Below are 19,137 nucleotides of genomic sequence, written 5' to 3'. Positions count from 1 at the left end.
CAGGTGTGTGGAGCCGGCGTGCCGAGGCCGCGGCCTAGAGCTAGGAGCGCGGCTCGGAAGGCAGCCCCGGGCAGGAGTCTGGTCCTGCCGCCTACTTGGAACTTGACGTCAGACGGGTGACTCGAGCTGCGAGCTTCACGGTCCTCATCAGCTGAATGGAAGCAGTGACTTTACCTCACAGGGTGTCTGAGCTGGAGTGTGCATCGGAGGCGGAAGGGATCAGGTGCTCGGGTGCAGGTGGCCTGGGGCGGTGGGGGGAGGTGACAGCTGCGGTGTCAGCACAGACAGGCTTGAGACCAGCACGGCTGGGGGCAGAGACCCTACGGTGGGGGGACTGGCAGGCTGAGGCCAGGGAGGAAGGGCAGGGACCTCACTGCAGACTTTGGGGGGGCTGTCTGGAGGGCCTGGCTCATATGGTGAGGAGGACGGGGAACCGGGCAGGGGTGTGGGGCCTCACCCGATCCGGCCACCTTGCATCACCGAAACCCCATGCTTCCCGGAGGACTGGCCAGGCCCGTGGGATCCCTCACGTGGGGACCCGTCTGACCAGTGCTTCCCCTTCCAAGGGCCTCGTCACCACAGCCGGGCACCCCCGGCAGCTCCTTTGTTTGTCTTCTGTGCCCCGAGGCAGGGTCTTCAGCCAGCTAGGAGCACCGAGAGGCACGAGTTGGTGAAAGGCCTATTGAGGGGCCACAGAGGCCTATTCATCCCGCCCCGGCTGCAGGGGTGTGGGGGTGGCCAGGGGCCAAGGTCTCCCTGGGACTCTCCCCAAAGAGGCTAGTTGACCTCCCACCTTTGGGAGGGGGCCAGGCGGAGCAGAGGCGTGCTCTCAGGAGGCCCCTCCCCGCAGCAGAGAGACTCCGCCCCACTCCCTCCCCACCCAACCCTTCAGGGCTCCCCTGGCCCCTGCCAGCATGGAGGCCCGGAGGCCCCATTCAGTGGGGTCCTCTCCAGCTCTGGCTCCCACTGGGCATCTTTACCCCTGGGCCCCTTCCCCATCCGGCCTCACCGGGCATCGCCCCACAGGGGGGCCTTGAATGTTCTTCCCCTGCCCTCGCCCACTTAACCTGTAGGTTTGAGCCCTCCCATGAAATCCCTCCTCGGGGGAGCCTCCCTAGTGCTCCTGACCCTTACCGAGGCAGTATTAACACTCGTGTGTGTGTGTGTGTGTGTGTGTGTGTGTGTGTGTGTGCGTGCACGTGCGTGGGTGAGTTGTGGATAAATCCTCCCTCTCCTGATGCTCCGGGGGGCAGGGGCCGCCCCACACCCCGCACTGAGCATCCAGCCCCTACGAGTGGCACCCCATGCCTTTTGGCTCCAGATTAAACCAGGTGTGGATGGGAGTGACCTTGGACAACCGTGTCTTCACTGGTAAATAAAACCTGCTTCACACAGCGTTAACGTCGGCAATACAAGTATTCAGCACAGTGCCCGGCACTCGGTAAACCCTCGGTGTTATTTCAGTTCAGAAGTGTTTATAAATATACGACAGAGTATGTGACAACCAGGAAGAGTCATTCTAGCACTCTGAACACGAACCACCTTGGGCCTTTGGTTTACTTCCTTCAGTCTGTCTTAGGCTTATTCATTTGCTTATTTGTGAGGGGGGGAGGGGAAGAGAGAGAGGGAGAGGGAGAGAGAGAATCCCAAGCAGGCTCTGCGCTCTCAGCTCAGAGCCCGAAGTGGGACTCGATCTCACAAACCATGAGGTCCTGGCCTGAGCCGAAACCCAGAGTCAGACATCTAACCGAATGAGCCACCCAGGCGCCCCTTCTGTGACTTTGAGAACAGAACACGCTCAGGGCACTGAACTCGAAGGGTATGGGGAGAGTCATCGTGAAGAAGGCCCCTTTCTCTGTAGCCCGTCTTGGGACGCCGTGGTGGCACCAGCGAGGGCGTGAATAACTCTTGCTCACCCGCCAGCGTCCGGGGAGGGCTTCCCGTGTATCCGCTCATTAAAACCCCCAGCAACCCCGAGAGGTGGATTCCATTCTTACTGTGGTTTTACAAGTGGAAAACAGGGGCCTGGGGTCTGCCAGGCACCGGCCAGAACCGCTGGAGCCCGGCGCCCGCCCTCCTGTGCCCTGGAGCGCCAGCGTTCGGTCGCGGCCGGCTGTCCCGTTAGCAGGAGGGACCCCTCGGGCTGCTTTGCTGCTCACTTTATCCTAGAGACCTTTCCTCAACTGGCACAGGTAGAGCTCTCTCCCTTCTCGTGGAACAGCCGCATCGCAGCCCGCTCTGTAAACGATCTCTGACCTCTGTCGTGACTCCCCTGTTGAGGGGACCATTCCAGTATTTCGCAAAGGGCTACAATTAGTTACATTATTTGGGGCAAACCCTCGGGAGGAGAATTGCTGGGTGGAAGGTATGAGCATTTGTGGTTTTTGTTCCCCGCCGTGTCCGCGGAGATCGTTACCCGTTCCCCTTCCGCTGCCAGACGCGAAGTCCTGCTCCTCGGCATCGCCTTCACCCGGGGGTGTTGTCGGGTGTTTAGATTTTTGTAGATCGAAGAGGCGAAAAGTAGACGTTTGTGGTGTTCATGTGACATTCCTGTAACTGTGTAAGTGGAGCCTGTTTTCACGTTTGAATCTCCCCTCGCCGTTTGGATCTGCCTTTGCTTTGCATCCTGTTTCATTTTGTGTGCATTAGATGAAACTTGTTATTTATTAGGGAAAATCAACCTCAGTTAAGCGGTCCAGTAATTTTGGGGCGCCTGGTGGCTCAGTCGGTCAAGCGTCTCATTTCAGCTCAGGTCATGATCTCCCAGGTCGTGAGTTCGAGCCCCACATTGGACTCTGTGCTGACAGAGCGGAGCCTGCTTTGGATTCTGTGTCTCCCTCTCTTTCTGCCCGCCCCCCCCCCCCCCAACGCTCACTCTCTCAAAAATAAATAAACATTAAAAAATAAAAAAAAAAAAGAGTTCCAGGAATTTTTCTGGTGTGTGTTTTCTTTTGTTTGTGATGCATGTGGTGCTTTTTTGTCCCCCCATAGAAATATTTTATTTTTATGTAGTTTGATTAATCTTTTCTTTTCAACGTTTATTTATTTTTGGGACAGAGATAGTTTGATTAATCTTTTCTTTGAAATCTTATGCGGTCTATTTAGAGAGGCTTTTTCATCTCTGAGAATAAAAAAAATTCTCTCACAGTTTATTTATTGATTTTTTTTTACGATTTTACTTTTTTAAAAAAAAAATTTTTTTTTTTCAACGTTTATTTATTTTTGGACAGAGAGAGACAGAGCGTGAACGGGGGAGGGGCAGAGAGAGAGGGAGACACAGAATCGGAAACAGGCTCCAGGCTCTGAGCCGTCAGCCCAGAGCCCGACGCGGGGCTCGAACTCCCGGACCGCGAGATCGTGACCTGGCTGAAGTTGGACGCCTAACCGACTGCTCCACCCAGGCGCCCCTACGATTTTACTTTTAACATTAAAAGCTTTGATCTTCTGGAGTTTATTTTGGTTGAGCACAGACCCAGCCTCGTTCTTCTTCCTTAGCCTGCCAGTTGCCCCAAGACCAGTGGCTGAAGGGTCGGTCTCCAGCCTGCTTGAAGCGCCATGTTTACATAAACTAAATTCCGGTGTGTTTTTTCCGTGCTTGCTTTCTGTGCTCTTCCCTTGATCTGTCTGCTAAGTGCTATCACCGTGTCGCTTTCGCTCACCAGTTCGTTCATGTCACTTGCTTATTCAGTTAGCCAGTATTTATTGCTTCCTGTAGGCCGAGCACTCTTCTAGGGACTAAGCATGCAGCCGCGAACAGTATGATCACAGGGGAAAAATATCCATACCTTCACGGAGCTTACGTTCTCATGGGGCATCTCTGTCCTCCTAGGGGCAGGTGTTGGCAAAGCGTGGGCCAGTTCTGGCCTGATGCCTGTTTTTGTGTAAATAAACTTGTGTTCGAACATAGCCATGCCCATTTCTTCACATGTTGCTCTGGGTGATTTTGTAGTTGAGACAGGACCATATGGCCTGCAGAAGCTAAAGTATTTTCTGTCTGGACCTTTTCAGGGAAAGTGTGTTGACTCCTGTCCTAAGGAGAGGCCGAGAGCAAAGTAAATACATAGGTAAGATACGGATGATGTGCTACAGTGCCAGGTTCAGGAAGCTGGAGAGGAGATGTTGGGGTGGGGTTTGCAGGTTGTAGTCGGGTCAAGGGCTTGGAAAGGCTTCCCGGAGAAGGTAGGTGTTTGAGTGAGGTGCTGGAGGGAGGCCAGGAAGCACTTGATGGAGATTCGGAGGAAGTATCCCCCGCAGGGAGGATTGTAAGCAGGGAAGGGACAAGAACTGATTTCACGGGACCAGTTAGAAAGCCGTACCAGTAACGCAGGCCGGCAGGCGATGGTGGCTTGGGCCCGGGGGGGGGGAACAGTGGTTCCTGAGAGATGGTTGGATCCCAGGTTTGTGAGAAGATGGAATCCATGAAATGATACAAAGTCACAGTGGCAGGGAAAACAAAGCAAGCAATGGTAGAAATGAACAAATGTGTACATTAACAAACCTGCCCAAGCAAATGATGGAAAAGTTTTTGTTGGAGTCAGCTTCTGGCTGAGACGGTAGCCGGAAGGTGATGCAGGGTCGGGACGTTTCTCGGTTTGTTTTCTAGCATCCGGTGAGCCTTGACGTTGTATTTGCCACAAGTCTGTGGGTTAACAGGTCCCCGCTCTCTCCTCTGTTCTTGACCTCGCTGGTCGGTTTCTGTCCTGCAGGTAGACCTGCGCCAGGCGGACGAAGGCACCCCACGGCCCCGGGCAACACCAAAGGGTGATGATGGGTGGTTGGGGCTGTTAGTAGTGCCTGAGGGTTTTTAGCTTTTTCCGGTGTGGTTTTTAACAACGATCGGAACTCTGTCCCCACATGGTTCTTCCCGAAGTGTCCCGGCCGCTCGCGCTTACTCGGACACATTCTCGTGGCATTTTCTGTCGGCTCATGTTAGATTACCAAGTCACTCCCTCCGTGGTTTGAATATTCCCAGCTAAGATCTCGGCAAACCTGTCAATTATCCAAGTCTTTGAAAAAAAACTCTGAACGGAGCATTTCTTCCCGTTACACCTTCTGCCTGGATTTATCCTTATGCCTTCTAGTGTTTGAATAATTTTTCAGTTGAGTGTCTTGCATTTTCCAAGTCAGGTATAATGTCATCTGTAAGTCATGATAATTTTACTGGACTTTCACGATTTCTATTCTTTTTTTAATTAATTAATTAATTAATTTATTTAAAACAAATTTTTTTAAACAATTTATTTATGTTTTGAGAGACAGAGAGCGAGCATGAGCAGGGGAGGGGCAGAGAGAGGGAGACACAGAATCGGAAGCAGGCTCCAGGGTCTGAGCTGTCAGCACAGAGCCCGACGCGGGACTCAAACTCACGAATCGTGAGATCATGACCTGGGCCGAAGTCGGTCGCCTAACCGACTGAGCCATCCAGGCGCCCCACGATTTCTATTCTTAATATCTTCGTTGTCTAATTGCAGTGTCTAGTATCTTATCTAGTACCTAATTATACTGGGTTGTGATAATACTTAATTTGTCTCCAACTTTTTCTACTTGAGCTGTAGACCATGTTTAAGAAGATACTCATTCATTCCTATTTTATGGAGAATTAAAAAAAAAAATTTTTAACGCTTATTATGTATCGAGAGACAGAGACAGACACAGAGCATGAGCAGGAGAGGGGCCAAGAGAGGGGGAGGCACAGAACCCGAAGCAGGCTGCAGGCTCCGAGCTGTCAGCACAGAGCCCGACGCGGGGCTCGAACTCACAGACCGCGAGATCATGACCTGAGCCAAAGTTGGTCGCCCAACCGACGGAGCCACCCAGGCGTCCTGAGAAATTTTTTTTTAAATCAAGAAGGGGTATTGTATTTTACTGAATGTTTTCTCAGTACCATGGAAGTGATCACGTGTTATTATTATTATTTTTTTTTTGATCTGTCAATATATAGCGCATATATGGATGGATTTCCTAATATGGGACCGTTTTTGTATTAGATTAAATCCTGCTTGGAAATAGCATATACTTTTTAACATTGCTTCGAAGATTTTTGTGTTGCTGTCCACAAGCCTGTGCTTTCCTGCATGCGCATGTATCTGCGTGCACTATTTTTGGAATCAACATTATGCTGCCTTGTTAAAAAGCATTTGCGGATTTCTTAGGCTCTAAAAATGTATGCGTCGCACTGGAACTAGCTGTTTCTTGAGGCTCTGGTAGAATTGCCCTCTCAAAAACATCTCTTGGGCTGCTACTCAAAGTACCTTTTTTAGAAGTGGCTCTCGGACACTTTTCTCTGTTGTAATACACGGTTCTCATTTTTAATGGCTGTGAATGTTTTACTCGGGGTGTTGTTACAACGGCTTGCTTATTAAGCCACGTGGTTTAATGGTCTTAAAGTGGACGGGGGGTGATTTCAAGGAATGCCTCCCAAAATCTAATTCACGATTTTTCAAAGGTCTGGTCAATGGACAATAATTTGCCTGAGGCAGGGGAAACAGTCGGACCCCTTGGGAGCTGACGGCTATTAGTTCTTCCCATATGGCCCATCTTCATTATTCATGGATCAGTATTTGGAAATTCACCTGCTTGCTAAAATTTATTGGTGGCCACCCAATCAGTACTTACGGTGCTTTCGTGATTAATTGCAGACATGCGCACAGTGGTGAAAAGTTTGAGTTGCCTGACGGGTGCAGGTTACCCCCCCCCCCCCCCCCCCCCCCGAGGTCGAACAAGGTGACATTCTGCTTCTGCCTTGTCTCAGCTCATACGGTACATGAGTGTCCTTTTGCAGGTGATTTAGTGCCTCTATTTTGCATTTTTGTGCTTTGTGTTGGTGATTTTGCTGTTGAAAACAACACCAAGGGGCGCCTGGGTGGCTCAGTCGGTTGAGCATCTGACTTCAGCTCAGGTCGTGATCTCATGGTTCTTGAGCTCGACCCCTGCTCCCAGTGAGCCCCACTTCTCTCTCTCTCTCTCTCTCTCTCTCTCTGCCCCTCGTTCACGTGCGCCCCCGTCTCAAAAAATAAAAATAACAAAGCAACCCCAAGCATAATGCTTCGGTCTGTCTGGTCCCAGGCATGAGAAGGCTGTGACGGGCCCTTGTGGAGAATGTCTGTGTGTTAAGTGAGCTTCACTCAGGCGCAAGTTACTGTGCTGTTGGCCTGCGCTCGGTGTTGACGAATCGACCATGTATTAGATCAGGTGTCCTGAAACAAACACACATAAAACAAGGTTGCGTGTTGATTGGTGGACGACAGTGTGTCCAGAGGCTTGCGGAACCTAACTGGGTGGGTATCCCCTTAGGAGCGCTGGTGTGGCCCCGCTGACCCCACGCTGGGGTGACCCTGCTGACCACGTGCTGGCGTGACATGGCCAACCCCGTGTTTCTGGCTACTTTAAAGAACATAACAGGGCGCCCGGGTGGCTCTGTCAGTTGGGCATCTGACTTCGGTTCAGGTCATGGTCTCACTGTCCGTGAGTTCGAGCCCCGCGTTGGGCTGTGTGCTGACAGCTCAGAGCCTGGAGCCTGCTTCGGGTTCTGTGTCTCCCTCTCTCTCTGCCCCTCCCCCACTCATGCTCTGTCTCTGTCTGTCCCTCAAAAATGAATAAATGTTAAAAAAAAAAATTTAAAAGATGCTGCTTTAGGACCCCGGGCCAGCAGGGGAGGTGGCCCTCGGGCGGGGGGGCTGTCTGCAGTGTTTCCCAGGTGAGTGGCCCAGCATCAGGGGCTGCCTGTCTCCCATAAGTCCCTCCACTGGGTTCAAGGGTCCTGAAAACCCACTGGCGAAGGAGACAGGGACACAGGGACGGGGAGAGTGTTGCAGGTGAGGGAGCTCCCTGCTGGAGTGGCAGCTGCCTGACTAGTGACCCAGGGGATCTCTTGCTGGGCAGGCCTCGGGAAAGGCCACGTTGCTGAGAGAGATGTGCAAAGCAGCAGCGCAGAGGGTCCCCACGAACCCATGTGTGGATGGAACTTTACAGCTTGCAAAGGACGCTCTGTTGGCCTCTCACCCCGTCCTCACCGTCGGTTCCGGGAGGGTGGCAGGTGAGACCCATCTTACGGGTGGAGTCACTGAGGTTCAGAGAGGTTGCGTGAATTGGCTGCCTGGCTGGTGCGGAGTAGAGCTGGGACCTGAACTTGGGTGTGCCTGCAAATTCTGACACCGCACGGTGCCTCCAGGAGCCAGAATTCTCGCCCAGTCTGGACTCTCGACCCTAGCTTTGGACTTGGAGCGCGAGGTCTCCGAAGACTGGCGGGGGGAGGGGGGGGTTCCTTCTCCACCCCCGTCCATTCTCTCTCTTTCATCAGCCCTATGACATTCACCAAAAGTTGTACCTTCACGGGGAAAGGGGGTGTCCTCTTCCTGTTGACAATACTGGAAATGAAATAAAAGCAGAAAGGAAAAGATAGTCCCTATCGGGTCCAGCAGCTCCCGTCACTCTCGGTCTTTGCTTCTGGTACTTCCTTGTGGCCCCCCCAGCTCTGGTCAGCGTGTCTGCGGCCGAAGCCCTGGGCTCTTCCCCGAACGTCGGATTACACGCCATCCTGGACCCGCTACAACTTTTTATTGACGTTACTGGGGCCTAATTCACGTAAAACAAACTGCATGTGTGTAAAGCGGAAGCCCTGCTGGGGTTCGTGGCTGCGCGTACCTGGGGAGCCACCACCACGAGAGGCAGAACGTGTGGGGACACTGGCCGTTTGCTGCTTGTCCCTGCAGGCAGAAACCCGCGTAGCCATCTACGCTTGTCTTCGGCAGGTCTGGAGATGCATCCCTAGCATTGTGTGGATCAGAGTTTGTTTTTACTTTCAGTAATAGGCCACTGACTGGCCGTGTCACGTCGGTCCGTTTTCCTGGCCTCCAGTTTGGGGCTGTCACGAATAAAGCTTCTAGGAATATCTGTGGCCCAGTGTTTACGTAGACACGTCTCATCTCTTGGGTGAGTACCTAGGAAGGGCTCAGTCGGTGGCAAACACGTATGTTTGTAAGACCCCGCCAGTTTTTGTAAGTGGGATTTTTGTAAATACCAACCCCGCCCTCTTAAGAACGACAGCTCGTTCTTTGTCATGGATTTTTCATTACCAGTGGGATTAATGTTTTCCCACATTTTTTTTTAAATTTTTTTTCAACGTTTTTATTTTTATTTTTGGGACAGAGAGAGACAGAGCATGAACGGGGGAGGGGCAGAGAGAGAGGGAGACACAGAATCGGAAACAGGCTCCAGGCTCTGAGCCATCAGCCCAGAGCCCGACGCGGGGCTCGAACTCCCGGACCGCGAGATCGTGACCTGGCTGAAGTCGGACGCTTAACCGACTGCGCCACCCAGGCGCCCCTGTTTTCCCACATTTTTGTTAACTGGTTATGCTACCTCTTAGGGTGTTTCGCCCATGTAGCTGTTAGGGTCTTAGGCATTTCCTTCCGTAACTTCTGTGATGTGAGTTCCTTCTATATTACGGACGTCGGTTGCTCGACTGCGGATTTCTGTCTCCTGGTTTTTGAGTTCCCTTTGCTTTTCGTTTTGCTTCTCTGGGACACGAGGGCAGTTTCAAGCGTTCCGGAGGACAGCTCTTGACCTTTGTGATTTCTCTTCCTGCTCTTTGACTTTGAGCGTCCCGGGGGGTGGAGATGGTCTGGGGGTCTGTGCCACCGCCGTGTCGCCCGTGGCCCCCTTCTGGCGGCTGTCCGGGTGGTTCTTTGACTTGAACACCTCTCCCGCCTCCCGGTGGGACCCTCTTCACCTTGTGTTAGAGTGAGGTGTGCGGGGCTTTCCCTGACCGTTTGAGTTTCTTCCTGCGGGGCTTGTTGGGTTGGTACTAAGATAATGTTAACGGCGTCCGTGGCGTAGACCGAATTTCGAAGCCCCTTGTTCCGTTCAGAGCTCGGCGCTGGGTCTCCTAACTTGCACGTGCCGGGCGCCTGGTGGCAGGCTGGGCGAGGGTCAGCCCTCTCCTCTTCTCTCCCATCGCACCTGCTCGGTGCACACAGTAGGCCTACCTGCCCCACGCACTCGTCCTGCTTCCACCATGGAGTCGTTGCTTTGGGCCCTGGGGAGCCCAGCAAGTGCGGCTTCTCTGGGGCTTGTTAAGTCCGGGACCTGTGGCTGACAGAAGGTGGCCCGGGCTTCAGCCGGAGGGTCCTGACTGGGCCACTTCCCTGCTGTGGGCACCAGGGCGAGTTGCCCACCTCACTGAGCCTGAGGTTGGGATGAGCCATGAATTTTTGCCAGCATTTATTGAGCGTCTCCTGTGTCCTCAGCTCTTTTCTGGGCTCCGAGATCTGGCGGTGACCGTGGGGATCCAGACGACGTCCCTGCTCCCGGGATGCGTTCCTACAGTGGAGGACGGACAGCAGCCAGAAATGCAGACACGGGGGGGGGGCAGGATGGTCGTGATGCAGTTAAATAAGATGCGGTATGACAGGAAGAACCCTGAGGGCACGTTAGTAATGCGGGGTCAGGAGAGGCTCCGTGATGAGGCAGCATTTCAGCCGTAACCGGAATGCAGCGAGGACCTGCCTGGACAGGGGTCCCGGGGCAGACAGGTGGAGGCGTGGGCTGGCGCCGGGCAGGGGCGGGACTGTCACCGGGGGGGTTGTGGGAACTCTAGGTTTTGTTCTGAATTCCGGGGGAAGGTTCTAAGGGGGGCAGGAAGAGATCCTTCAGTAAAGATCCCGTGGCTGTGGTGTGGAGGGTGGGCTCTTGGCGGGGGGGGGGGGGGGGGGGAGAGGAGGGAGTGCAAGTGGCAGCTGCTGTGTCCCAGCAGAGGTGGCGCTCGCTGGGGTTGGGGGTTGGGGGCTGCGGGGAGAGGGGGGACGGCTGGGAGCGTGGCACCCACAGACCGCTGCCGGCCACCTGGCTGCTGGGGGTTTGGTGGGGGGCATTTGCGTGCCGGGCCCAGCACCGTCCCCTCCGAGAGGTTTGGGTGTGGCCGGTGGAGAGTGGGGGACCCCGGAAGGGTGGGCTTTGGGCCGAGCCTTCGTACGAGGCGTGAACTACTAGCCGGCCGTCTGCTTTAGGCTCCGGGGCCTGCGGACTTTACTCCTGGGCCGGGGTGGACGGGGTGCGACCAGAGTGTTTTTAGCGCCGTGAAGCAGGGAAACGGGGGCCCCCTCGCCTGGCCCCCGCTGCGCCCCTCTATCGAGGGCAAACGGGTGCTTGTTTTGCGCCAGCCCCGGAACTTTCCTCCTGAAGCCAGACCCCATCCCCCGCCCGGGAAGCCTTCCGTCCTCTGTGCTCCTCGGGCGCGACAGCTGCTCACCGGGCATCCGGGTCCTTCGTTCCGCCGGGTTGCCCAGCATAGCGCGGGGGCGTTTGTCAAGAGCCTGAGTGCGGGTCCGAGGGGTCTGCGGCTGCATCAGCTTCTAACTGTGAACTTGAGAGGGTCCTTGAACCTCCCGACGGTGGGTTTCTTCTCCTGTGCGGTGGGCGGTGAAGACAGGGCGCTGTGACTGCTGAAGGGCTCCCCCACGTGGGGCTCCTCGCCCACGACCCACAGGTGGCAGGCGCGTCACGAATCACAGCCGGTGGCCTGCTCGTCATCCCTGACACTGACTGGGTGCCCAGCTGGCACCGGGTCACTGCCGGGTGACTTGTGTCAGCACAACGAAAAGGGATCCCCCGCGGAAGGACGCTGACAGCCAGCTTCTGCCTCTCCGTGGCAGGTGGCGGGGTTTTGAGCCGCGACTCCAGCAACTCACGGCCAGAGTTGCTTCTGGGGAGTTTTCCAGGGCTGACGGGGCGCCTCCCCTCGCCTCTGCAGGGCACCCGTAGTGCCTGAGGTCGGCGTGGTGGGAATTTCAAAGCAGTGATGACACCCGGTGGGCTTGGTTCCACCTGGTGCCGGTGAGCCTGGGGCCGACGGGCAGGCTCCCTGACCCGGACCCCCGATCAGAAGCCCCCTTCTGTCTTCCTCCCTCTGGGAGCCAAGCAGGGCATGGGAGTGGGTGGGCCACAGACTGCGGGCGGCGGCCTGGCAGAGGGCAGAGGCTGGTTTGGAGCCCCGGTTCTTTGGTCTCGGTGTGGCTGACATGAACAAAAGCCCGGGGTTTTCTGCGATTCAGTCTTCCAGAGCCTCACGGCTGACCCCACGGGAGACCACAGTCCTGTGTTGGGGGAGGGGGCCGGCACCGGCCGGCTCTCGGGTTCCCCATCTCTAGGGGTGGGGATTAGGTCTTTCTGGCATCCCAAACCCAGGACGAGGTCACAGTGGTGGAGTAGTTTCTGGAAAAGAGAGGAAGAAACCAGCAACAGTTTAATCTTTTGAGTTCGTGAGAAGCAGCCCTGTCGGGTACCTTGACATTTCGTCGGGTCTGCCCAGAAAGGAAGGAAGCCCACCGTCGTAGACCCCGCTCTGTGCCAGGCACGGGCTCTGTATGTGCCGCTTCCCGGGCAGCTCTCGGTCAGTCGACATTCGCTGTGAGGAACCTACGGACCAGAGAGTCCCAAACAGCCTGCCTGCCGTCACCCAGCAAGTGGCAGAGCTGGAGCGGGCACCCAGGTCTTTCCCACCAGAGCGCTTGGGCGACTTCTCGTGCGGGAAGGACGATGACAGATTTACGTATCCCGAAGAAAAAGTATTTGTAATGAAAGAAAGAGGCCCCCCCACCCCCGCCCGAAGATCAGGCAAGAACAGATCTGGCGTGAAAGGCTCCGCTGTGTGCAGGGGTGAGGGAGGGGGTGGACGCCTTCCCTGCTTTGTGCCTGCGGCCGGGGCTGTTCCTTTAAGTCGGGTTCTCCGTGGGAACTGCCGCAGCCTGGGGTGGGGGTGGGGGATGCTGGCCGAGGGTGGTGCCAGCCTGCCTGAGCTCCCTCCGGAGCCTGAGCCGTTGTCAGCTCCCAGCCCAGACAGCGGTGACGCTGACTCTCCTCAGGGCCTCCCTTCCCTCTGAAGCTGCTGATTCATCCACGCTGAGTCGCCGGGGCTGTGGGGCTGGGAGCCGGGGCTCTCTGGCTCTGCTGGGTGGAGGCATTGGGCCTGCTGGGAGGTGTCCCTGAGCCCCGGTCCCCTGGCCGAGGTGGGGGTGGCGGTGAGGGAGCAGGGGGCTTAGCGCATCGCGGAGAGAGCTCCAGCAGATTTCCAAGCAGACATGCAGGTTGGGGGTTGGGAGTGCGGAGAAGGCGGGGGAGACAGGGCTTGGCCAAGGTCACACGCCAGGGCCGGGTTGGCCCGACCTTTCTCAGTCTTCTCTGGCCTCCCCGCTGCAGGGTGCTTCAAGGATGACCGCATCGTCTTCTGGACGTGGATGTTCTCTACCTACTTCATGGAGAAGTGGGCGCCACGGCAGGACGACATGCTTTTCTACGTGCGCCGGAAGCTGGCATACGCGGGCAGCGAGGGCGGCGTGGACGGAAGGAAGGTGAGCAAGCCCCTCCGGCCCCAGCCCCGCATCCCTGCGGGGTCCGCTCTTAGCCAGCCGCGTCGGCCTCCCTGCAGTCCTCACGCAGGTGATCGGGGGAAAGTGATGCCCACGGAGCACCTGCTGGGTGCCAGGGGCCGCGTGGAGACGGCCACACTCGCCCGCTGGTCTTCGTGACCCTGGAAGGGCAGAGGTTCCATCACAATTGTACCTTCGAGGAAGCAGGTTCAGAGGCGAGGTGATTTGGCCGGCATCTCCCAACGGAGCAGAGATTTGACCCCGGGGGCCAGGGTCGGCCCTGGCCACGGGCAGGATGCCGCAGCTCAGAGATGATGCTGGCAGGTCTGAGCCCTTAGCGTGCAGCAGACACGTTACCTGTCGTGTCCTCCCCGCCACCGGACAGGTCAGACGGGGAGACCAAGGGCTCCGAGGCGACGTGACTCACCTAGGGCGTTCCCTCCACTAAACCGAAGTGCGTGGACGAGTTTGTAAGACAGACTTCGCACATGTCTGTGTGTTTTTCAGAAACGTTGCTAGCTCGTAAAATGTTTAAGCGACTTGTATGCCAAACGTGGAAATGCGTCGTTTTCCTTTCTGCCCCAAACTGGGAGGGCTGTGGAGGCGGGTCTGGAGCTCACGGACCCGACTCCAGGTGCAGTGGCCTCTGACCCCTCGGCCGCGGCCTGTGAGCTGTGGCCCGTGTGTCAAGTGCGGGGAGCCCCCTCCCTGCCGTGTGCCTGTTGGGCGAGCGTGGCACTCACAGCATAGGTGTTCTGCGAACGGACAGGCCTGGTGGCTGCCGCAAAGGAGACGCCGTGATTGGGTGCTGGCGGTCTGAGAGCCGACGCAGGAGGACCCAGGGTTGGGCGGGGCCCTCGGGCATCCGCGTGGCGCGGCAGCCGGCTGTGTACCCGGAAGTGCGTCACACAGAGCCGGGCGACACGGTAAATCCGGTGACTGGAAGGGGCAGAAGTGGTCGGCAGAGGCCACTTGGGTGAGGTGAGTCCGCAAGGGTGGAAGGAGGTTCCCTAGCAGGAGGGGCGATGGCCCAAAGGGGGGGCCTGTGGCTGCGTGAAAGCCCCGTGCATTCAGGCGGCCGTGGGTGGTAGCGTGCGGCCTGGGCACAGAAAGGTGGGGGGCGAAACGAGGTAGGTGCAGGCCAGACCGTGTGGAGGCTGAAGGTCGTGGCCAGGAGTTGGGGCGGATCCCTGAAGCTCTGATAAAGTGAGGAGGGGGTGTGGTCAGAATGCCACTTAGCAGGCTCTCGGGCTGGAGGGGTTGGAGCAGAAACGAGGGAGGGGTCAGGTGCAGGGGCACGGACATCAGGTCGGGACGCAGGGGCGCAGTCAGTGGGTGGGGTGCAGGGGTGTGGTCAGTGGGCGGGGTGCAGGGAGGCCAAGGAAGTGGGCTCAACTAGCAGGGCTTCAGGTGACTGAATGTGGGCTAGGTCCCTGACTTGGGCCCAGGGTGAGTCCGGTGCCCTCACAGGAGGGGACGCAGGGGGACGGAGTTGAGTGTGGGGCAGGTTGAGTGCTAGGTGCCCGTGGGACATCAGACGACGATGTCTTCTGGTGGTGATCTCCTGTCTGAAAGTCAGCAGAGAGACCAGGGACAGGGTCTCGGGTCAGGACCACTGGCTCTGAGATGACACCTGGGGCGGTAGGCATGTGTGGGAAGCGGAGGGAGACTTTGAGGTGTGCCGGTCAGAGGGCCTGGGGCCGAGCTCTGAGCTAGCCTGAAGCCAGAGGGACCAGCAGGAGGCCCTGAGTGGCTGGCTGGAGAGATGGGGGTCCCAGGAGAAGGGGGCGTGGCCAGCGGGGACACGGGACCTGACGAGCCAAGTCTGGCAGGGTGAGAAGTGGGGCAGGGGGTGCCCTCCGGGAGGGACGAAGAGAAGGCCCCAGTTGGTGGAGTTGGCGGGGGCAGGTATTGGTGGAGAGGTCCATGAGCTGAGCACCTCGGGAGCCTGGCCCAGGGCTCCTCAGTCCCGGGTCACCACGCCCGCCCTGTTGGGGGGGTGCATCTGGGAGATCCGCCATTCCGGCTTTGTCTCCCCGTGACTTGCCATGTGACTCTGGCCGATCAGTTCCTCCCCGGGGCTCAGCCTGTCCGGGGGAAGGGGGCTGGGCAGATGTACACTAAGGTTAGGGTCCTCTGATCGCACACACCCGGGAGACCAGACGTGTGGGATGGCGTGACCACATGAGTCCCCTGGCAGAGAGGGTGGTGAGCACCGAGGGAGCCTCACTGGCTGTGACCCTCACTGTGGGCATGCTTTCGTCGCTCAGCGCAGCCCAGGGGCACAGGCTCACGTGAGAGGAAACGGGAACCACCGAGCATTCTGCCCAAGGGCACGCCGCCAGGGGACCGCAGTGGAGGCCTCTGCCCTCCAGCAGGCACCAGTCTGGCCTGCCGGCCTCTGCTGGAGTTCACGTTGCAGACATTGGGAGTCTTTTCCCAAAGGCCACCTGCTCAGATCAGAGGCTCTGATAATAAGGATCGCAGCTGGACCTTGAATTTTGGGGCGGGGGGGAGGCCCCAGCTCTGGTTAGAGGTGGTTTTCTCAGCCCTACCCAGCCTTGAACTCTCCGGGAGGCAGGCGGGAGAAGAGAGAGGCCAGGTCCCAGGCATGTTCCCAAGGGGGGCAGGTGAAGAGGTGGGAAGGAAAGTTTCTTGGATCCAGGACTGAGGAGTTTGGGGACCAAGTGCAAACTCTCGGGAAGGTTTGGGGAGCATGTGGCAAGTCCAGCTGCCCCCATGCTAGAATGTTCCATTGAACACCGCAGTGAGCAAATGCAGAGGCCCCTCCCCCTCCGTACTGGGAGCACAGAAGTGACTCAGACCTGGCCCTGCCCTCGGGGGGCCTGCAGTCTATTGGGACACACAGACGGCACAACCGGGGACACAGGGCGGTCGGTGCTGTCGTAGTGGGAAGAACGGGGGGCGGGGGTGGGTTTAGGGGGAGCCCACAAAAGAAGGCGGTGACACCTGGCCTCAGCGTTGTAGGACAGAGTGAGGGGACCACGGTGGCCCAAGGGCATTCCCACTGGAGGGACCAGCACCTCCACGTGGAGCTGGAGGGACCAGCACCTCCACGTGGAGCTGGAGGGGGCGCCAAGCACCTACCAGAGCGGACTGGGTGGAGTGTGTAGTGTTGGGAGGGCAGGGGGCGGGCGGCGATGTGGGGAGACCCTGCGGGCCTCAAGGGTGCAGGGTGGGCAGGGAGGGACACACGGGGAGAGCCGACCGACAGTTCCTAGGCAGCCCCTCCGCCCCCACCGCCCAAAGGAACAGAAAGGGAGGAAAGCGCTGGGCAGGCGCAGTGTGGGCGCTTCCGCGGCGGCGCCTGCGCGCTGCGGCTTCTCTGCGGCAAGCCCACCCCCTCCCCCTTCCTGCGGCTGAGCTGGTACCCGGTTGCCATAGCGACCCGCGGGGGGGGGAGGGGGGCTTCCGGCGCTCGGCCGGTGGTGGCGGGTGGCAGGGTGGACAGCCCCCTACAGGCAGGTTGCACGGAAGCCGTGTGGGTGGGACGGGAGGCTGGGCTCCCCACGTCCTGCTGCAGGGCCCGAGGGACACCCCCCCCCCGCCCCGGGGCGCACTTCTTGACCGCCCGGGGGTCGCATCGCTGGAGTCCGCGTCCGCGTGAACACCTGCCCACCCGGTAGTGGGCGGGGGTGGGGGGGAAGAGCCCCGGAGGCCACGGCCAGGCTCATCCGTGCCCATCCTCGCAGCTGGCAGAGACTGAGCCCGAGGTGGACGTGGAGGTGTACCGGCGTGACTCCAAGAAGCTGCCGGGCCTCGGGGACCCTGACATTGACTGGGAGGAGAGCGTCTGCCTGAATCTCATCCTGCAGAAGGTACAGGGGTGTAGTGGGGGGCGGGGCTCCCGGAGGAGGGCTGTCGTAGGCCCCGAGGGACAGCAGTCCCCTCCACGCATGCCGTCCTGCGCGCTCTCTTCCAGCTGGACTACATGGTGACATGCGCCGTGTGCACGCGCGCCGATGGGGGGGACATCCACATCCATAAGAAGAAGTCCCAGGTAAGCAGTGGGGCTGAGGGCCCGCGGGCCTCCTGACGGCCAGCGCAGCCCAGAGGTGGCAGCCACCGGCTGCTCAGGGTTTTGGTGGGGGGACACCACCCGCCCCCTCCTCCTTCCCTGGCTCGAGGTGAACGTCTGACCAGAAAGCCTCGCGGCTCCTGGGGTCCTGTGTCGCCTGCAAGGAGCTCACAGAGCCAGGTCGTCCCCAGCAGCTCCTGGCGGAGCGACGTAGGACCTGACCTGGCTTTGGCCTGGCCCTGAGCGGCGTGACCACAGCGACCTGTCCCTCGAGTGGCTGTGGGCCTGGGTGCGGGGGTCGGGCCTCGTTCAGCCCTCCACGTCTCCTTCCTTTCAGCAAGTGTTCGCGTCCCCCAGTAAACACCCCATGGACAGCAAGGGCGAAGAATCCAAGATCAGCTACCCCAACATCTTCTTCATGATCGACAGCTTCGAGGAGGTGAGCCACACGTGCCCAGCCACGTCTCCCCTCGGGCTCCTGGTCAGGGGCGCGGAAAGCTGGCCTCCCTGGGGCCTCACGTGCTTGCAGACAGGCGAGGGCGGTCCCGACTCCGACCCCTGCGGCTCCCCCTCTTCCTGGTGCTGGACTTGGGGCCCGGGGGGCCCCCCCTAGCCCTGAGCCTGTTTTCTCATCTGTAAAATCAGCGTCCCGATCATGCGTCCTGCTTACCTTACCCGTCGGGGTCGAAGATCGAGCGAGCGCACGGGTAGAAAGATGCGTCATGAACGCCTATAAAAAGGGCTGCCCGGGCAGGAGTCATTAGTGTCTCCGTGAAAACTGCAAATCAGTGCCTCCCTGCCTTGGGATGCTAAGACGTCAGGGGGGCCGGGCTTCGGAAGTTTCTGGGCCAGTCTGGGAAAACTGGGACGCGCGGCAGAAAGTGACTCACCCGGGGAGCACCGGGCGCACCTGAAAGTGACTCACCCAGGGAGCACCGGGCGCACCTGCCCCCACTCCGCTCCTGCCCAGCTGCTCTCCTCCTCCGAGGTGCTTGTACTCGCCTGCAGGTGGCCAGGACCCCAGGGAAGGCTCGCAGGGAAGGGAGCACATGTTGCGGGGTCTCACCTCAATTTCATGGTGCCTTGAAGCACCGCCTTAGTTAGGCTCAGGGGACGAAGTGCCCTCTCGAGGCTCGCACAGCCCGTGCGTGGCACAGCCAAGATTTGAACCTGAGTCTGGGTGACCTGGAAGCTGGGTCTGCGCACCAGCTCCTGGAGCAGTGACAGGATGCAGAGCCCCCTGTGGACCTGGAAGCTGGGTCTGCGCACCAGCTCCTGGAGCAGTGACAGGATGCAGAGCCCCCTGTGGACCGGTCTCCCAGGTGGATGGCCACTCCGGGTGCTCCTGAGGGCAGGGGTGGGGGGGCTGGGGCTGGGTGCCCGAAGCCAGAGGGAAGGACGTGCTGGACAGCGGGACGGACGGACCACGCGCGCCGTTCGACTCCACGTGAGAGCGTGCGATGAGCATCATCGTCCTCCCAGCGGCCAGCGGGTGGCGCATCCCCTTCCTGTCCCAGAGTCACTGTCGTGAACCTCCCCCTGCCAGACACCGGCCCTGCTCCCCCCGCCACGGTTAGGCCGCCCCGCCCCTGTGCTGGTCCCTGTGCCACAGGGGCGGGGCTGCGGCCCTGGGCGAACAGCGTGACATCTGTGTCCCCTGCCGGATGGGAGCTTCTGAGCACTCCTCCTGGCGGCCCCGGGCAAGGGAGGGGTGGTGGCCTGGGAGGCCGCCAG

The 19,137-nt window shown here is 58.7% G+C and overlaps 1 protein-coding gene across 2 annotated transcripts in view; it reads left to right on the top strand.

Moving 5' to 3' along the window:
* Positions 1 to 19,137, top strand: part of KIAA0930 (KIAA0930 ortholog) — a 38,811-nt gene that overhangs the window by 9,602 nt on the left and 10,072 nt on the right. For both annotated transcript variants that reach the window (XR_007153889.1, XM_047866238.1), the window contains exons 2-5: positions 13,195 to 13,346; positions 17,078 to 17,203; positions 17,308 to 17,385; positions 17,741 to 17,842. Coding sequence is in view for 1 of the 2 variants with exons in the window: in XM_047866238.1 (XP_047722194.1) it covers positions 13,195 to 13,346; positions 17,078 to 17,203; positions 17,308 to 17,385; positions 17,741 to 17,842 (458 nt within the window). In the remaining variant the exon portion in view is untranslated. The remainder of the gene's footprint in view (positions 1 to 13,194; positions 13,347 to 17,077; positions 17,204 to 17,307; positions 17,386 to 17,740; positions 17,843 to 19,137) is intronic.

The sequence above is a fragment of the Prionailurus viverrinus genome, chromosome B4 (assembly GCF_022837055.1).
Source record: "Prionailurus viverrinus isolate Anna chromosome B4, UM_Priviv_1.0, whole genome shotgun sequence".
Taxonomy (NCBI): domain Eukaryota; kingdom Metazoa; phylum Chordata; class Mammalia; order Carnivora; family Felidae; genus Prionailurus; species Prionailurus viverrinus.
Note: the sequence above shows the minus strand (reverse complement) of the source record. Positions and strands in the feature narration are given on the sequence as shown.